The 15,360-nt window shown below is 43.4% G+C and overlaps 1 protein-coding gene across 2 annotated transcripts in view; it reads right to left on the bottom strand.

The window, feature by feature from the left end:
- DIAPH3 (diaphanous related formin 3) overlaps positions 1-15,360 on the bottom strand; it is a 789,152-nt gene that overhangs the window by 732,658 nt on the left and 41,134 nt on the right. For both annotated transcript variants that reach the window (XM_069758173.1, XM_069758174.1), the window contains exon 2: positions 11,838-11,873. In XM_069758173.1, the coding sequence (XP_069614274.1) occupies positions 11,838-11,873 (36 nt within the window). The remainder of the gene's footprint in view (positions 1-11,837; positions 11,874-15,360) is intronic.

The following is a 15,360-nucleotide window of genomic DNA, read 5'->3' as shown; positions in this document are numbered from 1 at the left end:
AATCGTGCGACATTTTGGTGCCACTTTTATCCATTTCCAAGTTTGAAAAGTAAAATCTGGGGCTGAAACAACATTTTTGTGGTAAAAATGTAATAAATTTTTCTTCACTGCCCAATGGTATAAAATTATGTGACACACCCGTGGTGTCATTAAGATCACTGCACCCCTAGATGATCAAGGTATAGTTTGTAAAATGGGGTCATTTATGGGGGACTCTGCTGTTCATCCACCTCAGGGGCCCTCACAGTGGGTCATGACACCCAAAAACAGTAAAATCAGTACTATAATATAGCACTACCTCCATTCTGAGCTTTGTATTGTGCCTGAAATGTATTTCCCAATTACATGTAGGGTATTGGCAGACTCAGGAAAAATTATACAACAAAATGAAATGTCCATTTTTCTTATAAACCCTTAAAAAAATTAAAAACTTGGAGCTAAAACATTTACCGTATATACTCGAGTATAAGCCGAGATTTTCAGCCCACTTTTTTGGGCTGAAAGTCCCCCTCTCGGCTTATACTCGAGTCATATACCCGGGGGTCGGCAAGTGAGGGGGAGCGGGGGGCTATGTAGATATACTTACCTGCTGCGGCGCGGTCCCTGCAGTCCCTGGCTTCGCCGGCGCTGCAGATTCTTCCTGTACTGAGCGGTCACATGGCACCGCTCATTACAGAAATGAATAGGCGGCTCCGCCTCCATAGGGGGGGAGCCGCATATTCATTGCTGTAAATGATCAGTAACTGACCGCTCAATTACAGGAAGAAGCTGCAGCGCCGGGGAAGCCAGGGACTGCAGGGACCGCGCCGCAGCAGGTAAGTATACGGGGAGCGCAGCGCTGCGCTATAATTACCTGCTCCTCGCTCCGCTGCAGCTCCGTCTCCAGCGTCCTCTAGCAGTGACGCTCAAGTTAGAGGGCGCTGTGACATAGTCAGTGCGCGCCCTCTGCTGAGCGTCAGTGCTGGAGACGGAGCCGCACGAGGAGCAGGTAAATATTGAAAGCGCCGGCGTCCTGAGCAAGAGAGGTGAGTATATGTTTGTTTTTTTTTATGGCAGCACCAGCAGCATTCTATATGGCACAGCATTATATAAGGAGCATCTATGGGGCCATAATGAACGGTGCAGAGCATTATATATGGCACAGCATTATATAAGGAACATCTATGGGGCCATAATGAACGGTGCAGAACATTATATATGGCACAGCTTTATAAGGAGCATCTATGGGGCAATAATGAACGGTGCAGAGCATTCTATATGGCACAGCTTTATATGGCACATCTATGGGGCCATAATGAATGGTGCAGAGCATTATATATGGCACAGCATTATATAAGGAGCATCTATGGGGCCATAAAGAACGGTGCAGAGCATTATATATGGCACAGCATTATATAAGGAGCATCTATGGGGCCAAAAAGTACGGTGCAGAGCAATATATATGGCACAGCTTTATAAGGAGCATCTATGGGGAAATAATGAACGGTGCAGAGCAATATACCGTATATGGGGCACAGCTTTATAAGGAGCATCTATGGGGAAATAATGAACGGTGCAGAGCAATATACCGTATATGGGGCACAGCTTTATAAGGAGCATCTATGGGGAAATAATGAACGGTGCAGAGCAATATACCGTATATGGGGCACAGCTTTATAAGCAGCATCTATGGGGCCATAATGAACAGTGCAGAGCAATATATATGGGGCACAGCTTTATAAGGAGCATCTATGGGGCCATAATCAACGGTGCAGAGCAATATATATATGGCACAGCTTTATAAGGAGCATCTATGAGGCCATAATGAACGGTGCAGAGCATTATATGTGGCACAGCTTTCTATGGAGCATCTATGGGGCCATAATGAACGGTGCACAGCATTATATATGGCACAGCTTTCTATGGAGCATCTATGGGGCCATAATGTACGGTGCAGAGCATTATATATGGCACAGCTTTATAAGGAGCATCTATGAGGCCATAATGAACGGTGCAGAGCATTATATGTGGCACAGCTTTATATGGAGCATCTATGGGACCATAATGAACAGTGCAGAGCATTCTATATGGCACAGCTTTCTATGGAGCATCTATGGGGCCATAATGAACGGTATAGAGCATTCTATATAGCACAGTTGTATATGGAGCATCTATGGAGCAATAATGAACGGTATGGAGCATCTATTTTTATTTTTGAAATTTATGAGCAGGTGCTGCATTTTCCACCCTAGGCTTATACTCGAGTCAATAAGTTTTCCCAGTTTTTTGTGGCAAAATTAGGGGGGGGGGTCGGCTTATACTTGAGTATATACGGTAATTGGTAAAAATGTATTCTTTCTTCACAGCCCAATGGTATACACTTTTGTGAGGCGCGTGTGGAGCCAACATGCTTGCCACACCCCTAGATGAACTCATTGAGAGGTGTACTTTGTAAAATGAAGTGACTTATGGGGGATTTTCTGCTGTTCTGGCACCTCAAGGGCTCTGTCAAAGCGACATGGCACCCGCAAATCAATGTAGCAAAATCTGAACTCCAATTTGGCACTTCTTCCCTCCTAAGCTTTGCATTGTGCATCAAAAGTAGTGTTTGACCACATATGGGGGAATCGGTGTACACAGGAGAAATTGCACAACAAATTTTGTCATCCACTTACTCCTGCTATCCTTATAAAAATAAAATATTTGGGGACTAAAAGAATATTTTGGGGGGAAAAATTAGATTTTTTTATTTACATGGCTCTACCTGGGCAAAGTGCGGCCCGCGGGTCGGACCGAGACAGTTGAGGAACTGGAAAACAGAGGCCCACAAGGCCAATGTGCTCACCACACATCTGATAATTCCTTAAGGGGGTCTAGTTTCCAAAATAGTATAGGCTGTAAGGGGTTTCCACTGTTTAGGCACATCAGGGGCTCTCCAAACAACATGGTGTCCGCTCTTGATATCACCCAACAGGCGGACGCGCTTCCACACAACTCCACCAGAGCTGCCCTATGGGAACTCGGCTCTTTCTCCTCTCCTCTACCTCTCTGGCATAAGTGAGGCTTTGATAAAGACCCGCTGGGGTCGAAACGTTACCAGAATTGAATAGTCCGCCACCCATTTACCTCCTAAAAAAGCACCTGGTGATGTTTATTGTATATGTTAATAAAGAAACTACACAGTTTGCTGAACTTTCAACCATTTGAGTGCGGCTGATTTTTCCTATACTTGGACTATTTTGTTCATGACTGCACCAACCCAGTGACATTGTGCACATCTTTTTCCTGGATTCGCTCTTGATATCAGACATTTTTGCGTTGAAAAAGTCAAACAGTGCTCTTTCCCTTCCAAGCCCTACCTTGTAGTTTACCCCCACTTGTGGGGTATCGGCGTACAATCAAACAAAAATGATGCTTCAAAAATTATGTAGATGTAATGTATATATAAGGGAAATGTTATTTCCACATTCATTTGTACAGCATGATTAAATGGTTTAAGGTTATAAAAAATTTTAACGTTTGAAAATTACCAAATTATCAACATTTTCATGTAATTTCCAATGTTTTCGCAAATAATAGCAAGTTATATTGAACAAATTTTACCACTATTATGAAGCACAAGTCAAAAAAAAAAAACTATGTCAGAATCACTGGGATCCGTTGAAGCGTTCCAGAGTTATTACCACAAAGTGAGGGTGGTCAGAATTGTAAAATTTGGCTTGGTCATGAAGGTGAAAGCAGGCTTAGGGTGAAGAGGTTAATGATACTGGCTGTATGTTTATAGTTGTTGTCCTACTGAAAAATAAATCTGGAGCCAATTAGACATCTCCCTGATGGCACTGCTTGTATTTACCAGTATTGATGATGCCAATACATGGCCAACCTTGAGGACTGAAGATGAAATTATAGTCTAAAGGTACAGTCACATTAAGCGACGCTGCAGCGATATAGACAACGATGCCGATCGCTGCAGTGTCGCTGTGTGGTCGCTGGAGAGCTGTCACACAGACAGCTCTCCAGCGACCAACGATGCCGAAGTCCCCGGGTAACCAGGGTTTAAAAAAAAAAAAACACATACTTACATTCCGGTGCCTGTCGCGTCCTCGGCGTCCGCTTCCCTGCACTCCTCCTGCATCCTGTGTAAGCGCCGGACGGTCGTAAAGCAGAGCGGTGACGTCACCGCTGTGCTCTGCTTTACGGCCGGCGCTGACACAGGATGCAGAAGGAGTGCAGGGCACACACTAACTTTAATGGACAGTCTTAGTGCCATGGTCTGTCAGTGGATCTACACCTGTCATCATAGCACATTTGTTGCATGGTACATATAAGTCCATTTGATGGGGTCCTGATCCAGGGTCTATTGTTTTGATGTACTCACGGATTTTTCACATGTCATTGTATATGTGGTACTAGTTTTAAATAATTTTGTACAGTTTTCAATAAATATTCTCCTTGGATATATGATTATGATTAGAGTCGCCATCAGTTATTTTGGAAGATAATTTTTTGCTGATGTTCTGTTTATGTATAAACCATGAAGCATGTTGCAGATTCCTTGCAAGTTTGGGGATGCATTTAAAGGGAACCTGTCACCCCCAAAATCGACGGTGAGCTAAGCCCACCAGCATCAGGGGCTTAACTACAGCATTCTGGAATGCTGTAGATAAGCCCCCGATGTATCTTGAATGATGAGAAAAAGGTTAGATTATTCTCACCTGGGCGGGTGGTCTGATCCGATGGACATCACGGTCCGGGGCCTCCCATCTTCATAGGATGACATCCTCTTCTTGTCTTCACGCTGCGGCTCCGGCGCAGGCGTACTTTGTCTGCCCTGTTGTGGGCAGAGCAAAGTACTGCAGTTCGCAGGCGCCGGGAAAGGTCAGAGAGGCCCAACGCCTGCGCACTGTGGTACTTTGCTCTGCCATCAACAGGGCAGACAAAGTACGCCTGCGCCGGAGCCACAGCATGAAGACAAGAGGAAGTCATCTGATGAAGATAGGAGGCGCCGCCGGACCCGGACCACGACACCCATCGGACCGGACCCACCTCTGGGTGAGTATAATCTAACCTCTTTTTCTCATCTTTTAGGATACATCGGGGGCTTATCTACAGCATTATAGAATGCTGTAGATAAGCCCCAATGCTGGTGGGATTAGCTCACCTTTGATTTTGGTGGTGACAGGTTCCCTTTAAGCAAATAGAGTTGGACATTTGGTCAGACTTCATGGTATCCTCAATGCTGAAAACTACAGTCAGATACTTATCCATCAAGCAATACCATCAGGGAGGAGTTTGATTGGCTCCAAATTTATTCTGCAGCTGGACAATGACAGCCAATATAAAGCCAATGTCATTGAGAGCCAATATCACCATAAAGAACAAGGAGTTCTGGAAGTATTTATGGAGCCCTAATTACATCATCAATACTGCCTTACATGAACTGCCTGAAAGATTTGCACAAGTCTACATCCATATACGATCTGTAGTTAGTTCTCCATGATGTTTGGAACTTCCCTGCTGAGTGCCTTCAAAAACTGTGTGCAAGTGCACCTAAAAGAAATTATGCTGTTTTTAAAGCAAGTGGAGGTCCCACCAAATATTGATTTACCGTATATACTCGAGTATAAGCCGAGATTTTCAGCCCATTTTTTTGGGCTGAAAGCCCCCCTCTCGGCTTATACTCGAGTCATACACGGGGGTCGGCAGGGGAGGGGGGCAGGGGCTGTCTAATTGTACTCACCGACTGCTGGCGCGGTCCCTGCAGTCCCTGCTTCTTCCAACGCTGCAGATTCTTCCTGTACTGAGCGGTACCATGGTACCGCTCATTACAGTAATGAATATGCGGCTCCACCTCCCATAGAGGTGGATCCGCATATTAATTACTGCAATGAGCGGTAACTGACCGCTCAATACAGGAAGATGCAGCGGTGGAAGCAGGAGGGACCGAGCCAAGAGCAGGTAAGTATACAGGGAGCGATGCGCGATATTTGCCGCTCCTTGTTCCGGTGCGGCTCCGTCTCCAGCGTCCTCTGGCTGTGACGCTCAGGTCAGAGGGCGCTGTGACGTGGTCAGTGCGCGCCCTCTACTGAGCTTCAGTGCTGGAGACGGAGCAGCACGAGGAGCAGGTAAATATTGAAAGCGCCGGTGTCCTGAGCGAAGAGAGATGTGTATGTGATTTTTTTTTTATTGCAGCAGCATTATATATGGCACAGCTTTACATGGAGCATCTATGGGGCCATAATGAACGGTGAAGAGCATTATATGGGGCACAGCTTTATATGGAGCATCTATGGGGCAATAATGAACGGTGCAGAGCATTATATGTTGCACAGCTTTATATGGAGCATCTATGGTGCCATAATGAACGGTGCGGAGCATTATATGGGGCACAGCTTTATATGGATCATCTATGGGGCAATAATGAACAGTATGGAGCATTATATGTGGCACAGCTTTATATGGAGCATCTATGGGGCAATAATGAACGGTGCGGAGCATTATATATTGCACATCTTTACATGGAGCATCTATGGGGCAATAATGAACTGTATGGAGCATTACATGTGGCACAACTTTATATGGAGCATCTATGGGGCAATAATGAACGGTATGGAGCATCTATTTTTATTTTTGAAATTCACCGGTAGCTGCTGCATTTCCTACCCTAGGCTTATACTCGGATTGGCTTATACTCGAATATATACGGTAATTTAGATTTCTCTTTTGTTCATTCACTTTTCATTTTGCAATTTTATAAAAATAAACTATTAACGCTTCTATGTTTTAATATATTCATGCTCTGGAGCATGTGGACAACAAATTCCTTGTAATTATGTCTTGTGTGAACAAATCCACAAAGTATTTTGTCATGCATGTTTTAACAAGGTTGACTCATCTTCTAATCTTTACGTCCTCTGCCTCCCGGTGTGCTCGTAAAGATTGACAACTCAAACCAGCAGCATGGTCGCGTTGCTTGCAAGATCAGAGCACTCTCCCATGCTGATAGAGGCAGCTGTGCATCACGGGGAAAGGAACCAAAGGGGTAACATTTATCATTGTGGAGGGTGACATGTCAAGCCCGACATGCCGAGGTGAGGAGACTGAAGCTGCAATGCTCCTCTGGGAAATATGCAAATTGTTTCTTCAGAGAAGAAGAGGACTACAATTCTAATGCCACCTTAAGGAAATAGCAATCCTAAAAGTCAATATCAACTCTCCAAAAAGCTTTGTCACATGACTTCTAGGTTGCACTAGAGTTGTAGTCGTCTTCCTCTCTGAAGAGACAATTTGCATATTTCCCAGAGGAGCATTGCAGCTTATAAGTCTCCTCATCTCAGCATGTCAGGCTTTACATGTCACTCTCTGCAAGGAGAAATGTTAACCCCTTGCATCCCAGTCTGACGCCTCTCACACAGCCAAAGCAGATGTCACACTTTGTACTGAGGAGGAGCAGTACACCGAAACAGTGTCTGCAAACTCAGATTCTGGTTTGGCTTTAATCCTAAGTCATGTGCAAGGCTCATTGGAGAGTTAATATTGAATTTTAGGATTGCTGCTTCCTATAGTTTACACTAGAGTTCAAGTCCCCTTCCTCTCATGGGAGAAGTGCATGGTAAGGCTGGTTGGATCCAGTGGACAGTAAACTAGGCAAAGAGCACACTAGAAAATTACCCAATTCTGTCATTCCAGAAAGTGGAAAGCATTTTTAATAAGAGAAGTTGCAAATTGCACCCATTCAAGAAGTTCATACAATCACTTTAAAGGGTTGTCCAGAACTTTATATTGGTGGTCTATCCTTTGCCTCATTTTTCAAGCAGAAGATTGAGAACAGAGACAGTTTTAGTCAACACCCAGAGCCCTTCCTCCCAACTACCCAGCCCTCCACCTCCAAAACCAACTTCTCCACCATTACAGAAGGTCGACTCTCCACTCTACTCTCAAGATTGCATCTCGCCACCTGTGCACTTGACCCGATCCCTTCCCACTTCATCCCAAACCTCGTCACAGTCTTCATCCCAACTCTAACCCATCTCCTCAACCTATCACTAACAACTGGTGTCTTCCCCTCAAGCTTTAAACATGCCTCAATCACACCTATCCTCAAAAAGCCCTCTCTTGACCCATCCTTTGTATATAGCTATCGCCCTATATCACTTCTCCCCTATGCCTCAAAACTACTGGGACAACACGTCCATCTTGAACTGTCACTCCCATCTTTCTTCCTGCTCCCTTTTCGATCGCTTACAATCAGGCTTCCGGTCACATCACTCCACTGAAACTGCCCTAACTAAGGTCACCAATGACATATTAACTGCCAAGAGCAAGCGACACTTCTCTATCCTCCTCCTCCTGGACCTGTCCTCTGCCTTTGACACAGTGGACCATTCCCTATTACTACAGACCCTCTCTTCCCTTGGCATCACAGACTTGGCCCTATCCTGGATCTCGTCATACCTAACTGACCGAACATTCCACGTCTCCCATTCAAACACCTCCTCCTCACCTCGCCCCCTATCTGTCGGAGTCCCGCAAGGTTCAGTTCTAGGGCCCCTGCTCTTCTCCATTTATACTTTTGGCCTGGGACAGCTCACAGAAACTCACGGTTTTCAGTATCATCTCTATGCTGATGACACACAGATCTACATCTCTGGACCAGATATCACCACCCTACTAACCAGAATCCCTCAATGTCTATCCGCTATTTCATCCTTCTTCGCTAGATTTCTAAAACTTAACATGAACAAAACAGAATTCATTGTCTTTCCCCAATCTCACGCAACCCCCCCAACGAACCTATCCATTACAGTAAACGGCTGCCCAATCTCCCCAGTCCCACAAGCTCGCGGTCTCGGGGTAATCCTTGACACTGATCTCTCCTTCAAACCGCTTATCCAAGCCCTTTCCACTTCCTGCCGCCTTCAACTCAAAAATATTTCACGGATCCGTACATTCCTAAACCAAGAATCTGCAAAGACCCTAGTCCATGCCCTCATCATCTCCCGCCTCGACTACTGTAACCTCCTGCTCTGTGGCTTCCCCTCGAACACTCTTGCACCCCTCCAATTTATTCTTATCTCTGCTGCCCGACTAATCCACCTGTCCCCGCGCTATTCCCCAGCCTCTCCCCTCTGTCAATCCCTTCACTGGCTCCCCATTACCCAGAGACTCCAGTACAAAAGCCTAACCATGGCATACAAAGCCATCCACAACCTGTCTCCTCCATACATCTGTGAACTCGTCTCCTGGTACTTTCCTGCACGCAACCTCCGATCCTCACAAGATCTCCTTCTCTACTCCCCCCTTGTCTCTTCTTCTCACAATGGCATACAAGATTTCTCTCGCGCATCACCCCTACTCTGGAACTCTCTACCACAACATATCAGACTCTCACCTACCATCGAAACCTTCAAAAAACAACCTGAAGACCTACCTCTTCCAGCAAGCCTACAACCTGCAGTAACCACCGATCGACCAAACCACTGCACGACCAGCTCTAGCCTCACCTACTGTATCCTCACCCATACCTTGTAGATTGTGAGCCCTCGTGGACAGGGTCCTCTCTCCTCCTGTACCAGTTGTGACTTGTATTGTTCAAGATTATTGTACTTGTTTTTATGTTTACCCCTCATAAGTAAAGCGCCATGGAATAAATGGCGCTATAATAATGAATAATAATAATATCAGATGGGTTACATACATAGTTACATAGTTATTAAGGTTGAAGGAAGACTAAGTCCATCTAGTTCAACCCATAGCCTAACCTAACTTGCCCTAACATGTTGATCCAGAGGAAGGCAAAAAAAAACGCATGTGGCAAAGAGTAAGCTCCACCTTGGGGAAAAAAATTCCTTCCCGACTCCACATACGGCAATCAGACTAGTTCCCTGGATCAACACCCTATCAAGGAATCTAGTGTATATACCCTGTAACATTATACTTTTCCAGAAATGTATCCAGTCCCCTCTTAAATTTAAGTAATGAATCGCTCATTACAACATCATACGGCAGAGAGTTCCATAGTCTCACTGCTCTTACAGTAAAGAATCCGCGTCTTATTATGCTTAAACCTTTTTTCCTCTAGACGTAAAGGATGCCCCCTTGTCCCTGTTTCAGGTCTATGATTAAAAAGATCATCAGAAAGGTCTTTGTACTGTCCCCTCATATTTATACATTAACATAAGATCACCCCTTAGTCTTCGTTTTTCCAAACTAAATAGCCCCAAGTGTAATAACCTATCTTGGTATTGCAGACCCCCCAGTAGACATCATTGAAAAGATAATGGACACCAGAGCTAAAATATAACAACTTTATTGAGAAAAAATTCTAAAATGTTACACATAAATACTAAAAACACAAGTAAAAAGATGCAATGGAGAAAAGAGAGGTAAACCTAGTACCACACACGGTTACAACTATCAAATGAGGAGCAAATCAGCAATAATATGTCAGAAAACCATACATATGAACATATATATCAACTCCCAAAGGTATAGCAACTACAAACTCAAGTCCCGAAACCAGATTGTAGTATAAGATAGTGATGGTAAAAAGTGGGCAACTACACCAGGGAGAGAGCTCCAAGAAAATATATATACGCAGACAGCAGGGTAGTACAGGTAGTGAGTTTGACGGTAGGAACCGAGTATTTAAATACAGGTACTGAATGGTGTCTCACCCTATAATGGCACATCCATACCGATACACTAAGAAAATTATCCCGGGAGGTCCCATGTATAAAGAAAGAGAGGACTGTGCCAAAACATATGCCTGCCAAGTAGTTAGGGGCCTCTTAACCACGGACGGCAGCAGCAGCAGGTTGGTATATGGTTTACACTATATCGGATCTTCTTTAATCCTTTCTCCCCCTTAGCTACTTGGCAGGCATATGTTTTGGCACAGTCCTCTCTCTTTCTTTATACATGGGACCTCCCGGGATAATTTTCTTAGTGTATCGGTATGGATGTGCCATTATAGGGTGAGACACCATTCAGTACCTGTATTTAAATACTCGGTTCCTACCGTCAAACTCACTACCTGTACTACCCTGCTGTCTGCGTATATATATTTTCTTGGAGCTCTCTCCCTGGTGTAGTTGCCCACTTTTTACCATCACTATCTTATACTACAATCTGGTTTCGGGACTTGAGTTTGTAGTTGCTATACCTTTGGGAGTTGATATATATGTTCATATGTATGGTTTTCTGACATATTATTGCTGATTTGCTCCTCATTTGATAGTTGTAACCGTGTGTGGTACTAGGTTTACCTCTCTTTTCTCCATTGCATCTTTTTACTTGTGTTTTTAGTATTTATGTGTAACATTTTAGAATTTTTTCTCAATAAAGTTGTTATATTTTAGCTCTGGTGTCCATTATCTTTTCGGTTGTCTATTATATTTAATATGGCGGAGCATTTATGCTGATTGCCCTTTGTATAGGTTTACCCCCAGTAGATAGGTACGACACTCACAGATCAATCTTGTGTCGGCAGCGGCCAGAAGTGATCAGATGAAGAGTAAAACTAGACATTCGAATGAACAGAGGTAAATCTGCAGTACCCAGCTGCAGCCACTATACAGGTGATAGAGCTGTGTAGTTCTGCAGTGTAATGCATCACTTCCATTCACCACCGCTACATAACACCTGACTGGCGGAGCTTCTAGATGTTGCACCCCACCGACCTAATAGAGGTGACCTAACCGCCTATGGACAGGTCATCAAAACAAAAACCTGTACATCCCCTTTAAGGATTCTACTTTAACACAACCGATTGAATCAATAAACGTGTTACACGCATGCAGAATTTTTCAAGACATGCCAACATGCACAAGTTAGTTTAAGAAACATGGAAGCCTTACCACATCATCGGTCAGGTTTCTGAGTTTGTTTATTTGCTGCATGAGAAAAGAGAAAATGTACATGTAAATTTAATACACAAAGCTTTAAGGTCAGCCCTATACAGCAGCACATCAATGTATCACAGAAAGAGGCACAAAAAGCTTGTCAGAGGTGCTGTGGTATCTCGGACTAGAAATGGTGGTCGTTCGTTTAATTTACCCCTGCTAGGGTATCTGGTCAAGATGTAATACCATACCATACTACCACAGAAAAAAAACATGCATCAACCAGTTATCTTAGCTTAGATACAGTAATGCACCCATGCGCTGCCACATCATGTTCTTATTGGAAAATATCTTATATCTGGTGTAAGAGCACGTAAGGTATGTGTGTAATATACATAGATATAATATACACATACGGACATGCGTAAAAGGCACAAAGGCACAACCCCAGCAGCCAGCCAGGACTCCAGCCACTTGTGGAACAGGTGTAAACTCTTGGGCCCCGATTTATCAAGACCAGCGAGAAAATTGCTTGATCAGGGTGTGTGTTAGGGCTCACTCACAAGAGTGGATTCAGCAGATCTGATCACACCCGCCATGGCTGTGGAATCGGTAAGCCAATTCACCGACTCCGACTCCAACCCCAGCACTGGTCACTACTGAGCAGGTCCATAAGGTGCAGCACAGATTTATCTCAACTAAAAGCCAAGATAGATCAGGAGCAGAGCAGACATTTATTGGACATTTAGTAACTTTCCCAAATTCTTATGAAAACATTTACAGCACATCCTGCATTGTACTACTGTATTATATATTTGAGACGTCGGAGTTGGTCCACTTTCTACCCAATGTTATTCTACAGCAGAGCAGCCAAGAGCCAACACTGGGAAAGAATTGCCACCGATTTTACTATTTTTGAGCAAACCAATGGGCTGAAGAAGCCTGAAAACGAAAAACCCCTTTAACCCCTTAGTGACATAGCCAATTTTTACAATTCTAACCAGTCTCACTTTATGAGGTAATAACTCTAGAACACTTCAACAAATTCCACTGTTTGTTTGTGACATATTGTACTTCGTGACAGTGGTAAATTTCTTCGATATTACTTGCGTTTATGAAAAAAAAACGGAAATTTGGCAAATATTTTGAACATTTTGCAATTTTCAAACTTTTAATTTTTATGCCCTTCAATCGAAGAGATATGTCACACAAAACGGATCATAAATAACATTTCCCACATGTCTACTTTACACCAGGACAATTTTGGAAACATTTTTTTTTTTTTTGCTAGGAAGTTATAAGGGTTAAAAGTCAACCATTGATTTCTCATTTTAGAGACCACCATTCTAAAAAGTGCACCCCTCAAGGTGCTCAAAACCACATTCAAGTTTATTAACCCTTAAGGTGCTTTGCAAGAACAGAAGAAATGTGGAAGGAAAAAAATAAGATTTAACTTTTTTCACACAAAAAAAATGTATTTTATAACAAAACTTTTTATTTTTGTAAGGTTAACAAGAGAAATGGACCACAACATTTGTTGTGCAATTTCACCTGCGCACGCTGTAACCCCATATGTGGGGTGGGACCACTGTTTGGGCGCACAGCAGGGCTCGGAAGGGAGGGGCGCCATTTGACTTTTTGAATGCAAATTTGGCTGGAATCGATGGCAGGCACCATGTCACGTTTGGAACTCCTCTGATGTGCCTAAACAGCAGAAACCCACCAACAAGTGACCCCATTTTGGAAACCACACCCCTCAAGGATTTTATCCAGGGGTATAGTGAGCATTTTAGAAACACAGATGTCACACATAATTTGATAACATTAGGTCGCCATATTGAATACATCGTCAATAGTGTTCAGCGTAAGTGCTCGCTACTCCAGTTTGCATCAGATGCTCATGTATGAACCGCATACAGTGGGTGCTCAAGTGACATGCTCGAGTCCCTGCCCTGCATGTTTCATGGCTGTTCGACACCCAAAAAGACACGTAGGGATCTGCCATAGTTGGTGCATACCAGAGCACCCAATGCAAACTCGAGCAGCGAGCACTTGCACTCAACACTAGTCCCAACCTTAAGGCTATGTGCACACGTTGCGGATTATTTGCGTTTTATTAGCATTTTTGCGCTAAAAAAACGCTATAAAACCGCAAATAATCTGCATACATTAAGCATCCTATCATTTTTAATGAAATCCGCAATTTCTGTGCACATGATGTGCGTTTTTCCGCATGAAAAACGCATTGCGGAAAAATAATGAACCTGCTCATTAATTTTGCGTTTTTTTCGCGGTTTTCCCACTGTCTAATGCATTGGGAAATGTCCGGGGAAAAAACGCGCAAAAAACGCGCAAAAACCACGTCAAAACCGCGCAAAAAAACGCATGCTGTTTTCTTGCGGAAATCTGGCAGAAATGTCCGGATTTTCACAGGAATTTTCTGCATGAATTCCTGAACGTGTGCACATAGCCTAACACTAACCTTTAGGCTATGTGCACATGTTCAGGATTTCTTGCAGAAAATTCCTGAGAATTCCAGACATTTTCTGCAAGAAATACGCAAGAAAACCGCATGCGTTTTTGCCGCGGTTTTGACGAGTTTTTGCCGCGGTTTTGACGCGTTTTTGTCGCGTTTTTTTCCGGACACTTCCCAATGCATTTTGGAGTGGGAAATCCGCAAAAAAAAACGGAAAATTAATGTACATGCTGCGTTTTTGCTGTGATGCGTTTTTTTCGCGGAAAAAAACGCATCATGTGCACAAAACATGCGGAATTCATTCTAAATGATGGGATGCTTATTGTATGTGGTTTTTTTGCGGTTTTATAGCATTTTTATCGGGAAAAAACGCGACGTGTGAACACAGCCTTAGGCTATGTGCACACGTTTAGGATTTCTCGCAGAAAATTCCTGAGAAAACTGAGAAAAACCTGAAATTTTCTGCAAGAAATCCTCAAGAAATCTGCATGCGTTTTTGGTGCTTTTTTATGTGTTTTTTTTTTTTTTTCCCGGATATTTCCCAGTGCATTTTGTAGTGGGAAATCCACAAAAAAAACGCTAAATTAATGAACATGCTGCGTTTTTTACCGCAATGCGTTTTTTTCACGGAAAAAAAACGCATCATGTGCACAAAACATGCAGAATTCATTTTAAATGATGGGATGCTTATTGTATGCTTTTTTTGCGGTTTTATAGCGTTTTTATCGGGGAAAACGCAAAAAAAAACAGCAACATGTGCACACAGCCTAAGAGGGTGACAAAGAAGGATTTGATATACTATTTTTTTTATTTTAATCACTTTGATAGGGTCTATCAGTGATCAAAAGGAACCAACAGGAAAAATGTCCTACTGTTGCCAGGTGCACTGCACCTGTGAGAAATGAATTATAAATAGGACTTCTTTTTTGTGAATGCCGTTATTGGGTGAATAACGGTGATCACGTGACAGGGCACCTTAAAAACAGTCCCTGATCACGTTTTCCATGGTCTCACCTAGCGGCGCTGATGAATAAGACCCCTTAACTGTCGCCATTAAAAGGC

Source organism: Ranitomeya imitator, chromosome 3 (genome assembly GCF_032444005.1).
Source record: "Ranitomeya imitator isolate aRanImi1 chromosome 3, aRanImi1.pri, whole genome shotgun sequence".
NCBI classification, from domain to species: domain Eukaryota; kingdom Metazoa; phylum Chordata; class Amphibia; order Anura; family Dendrobatidae; genus Ranitomeya; species Ranitomeya imitator.
The sequence above is the reverse complement of the archived record's forward strand: the minus strand, read 5'-3'. Positions and strand labels throughout refer to the sequence as shown.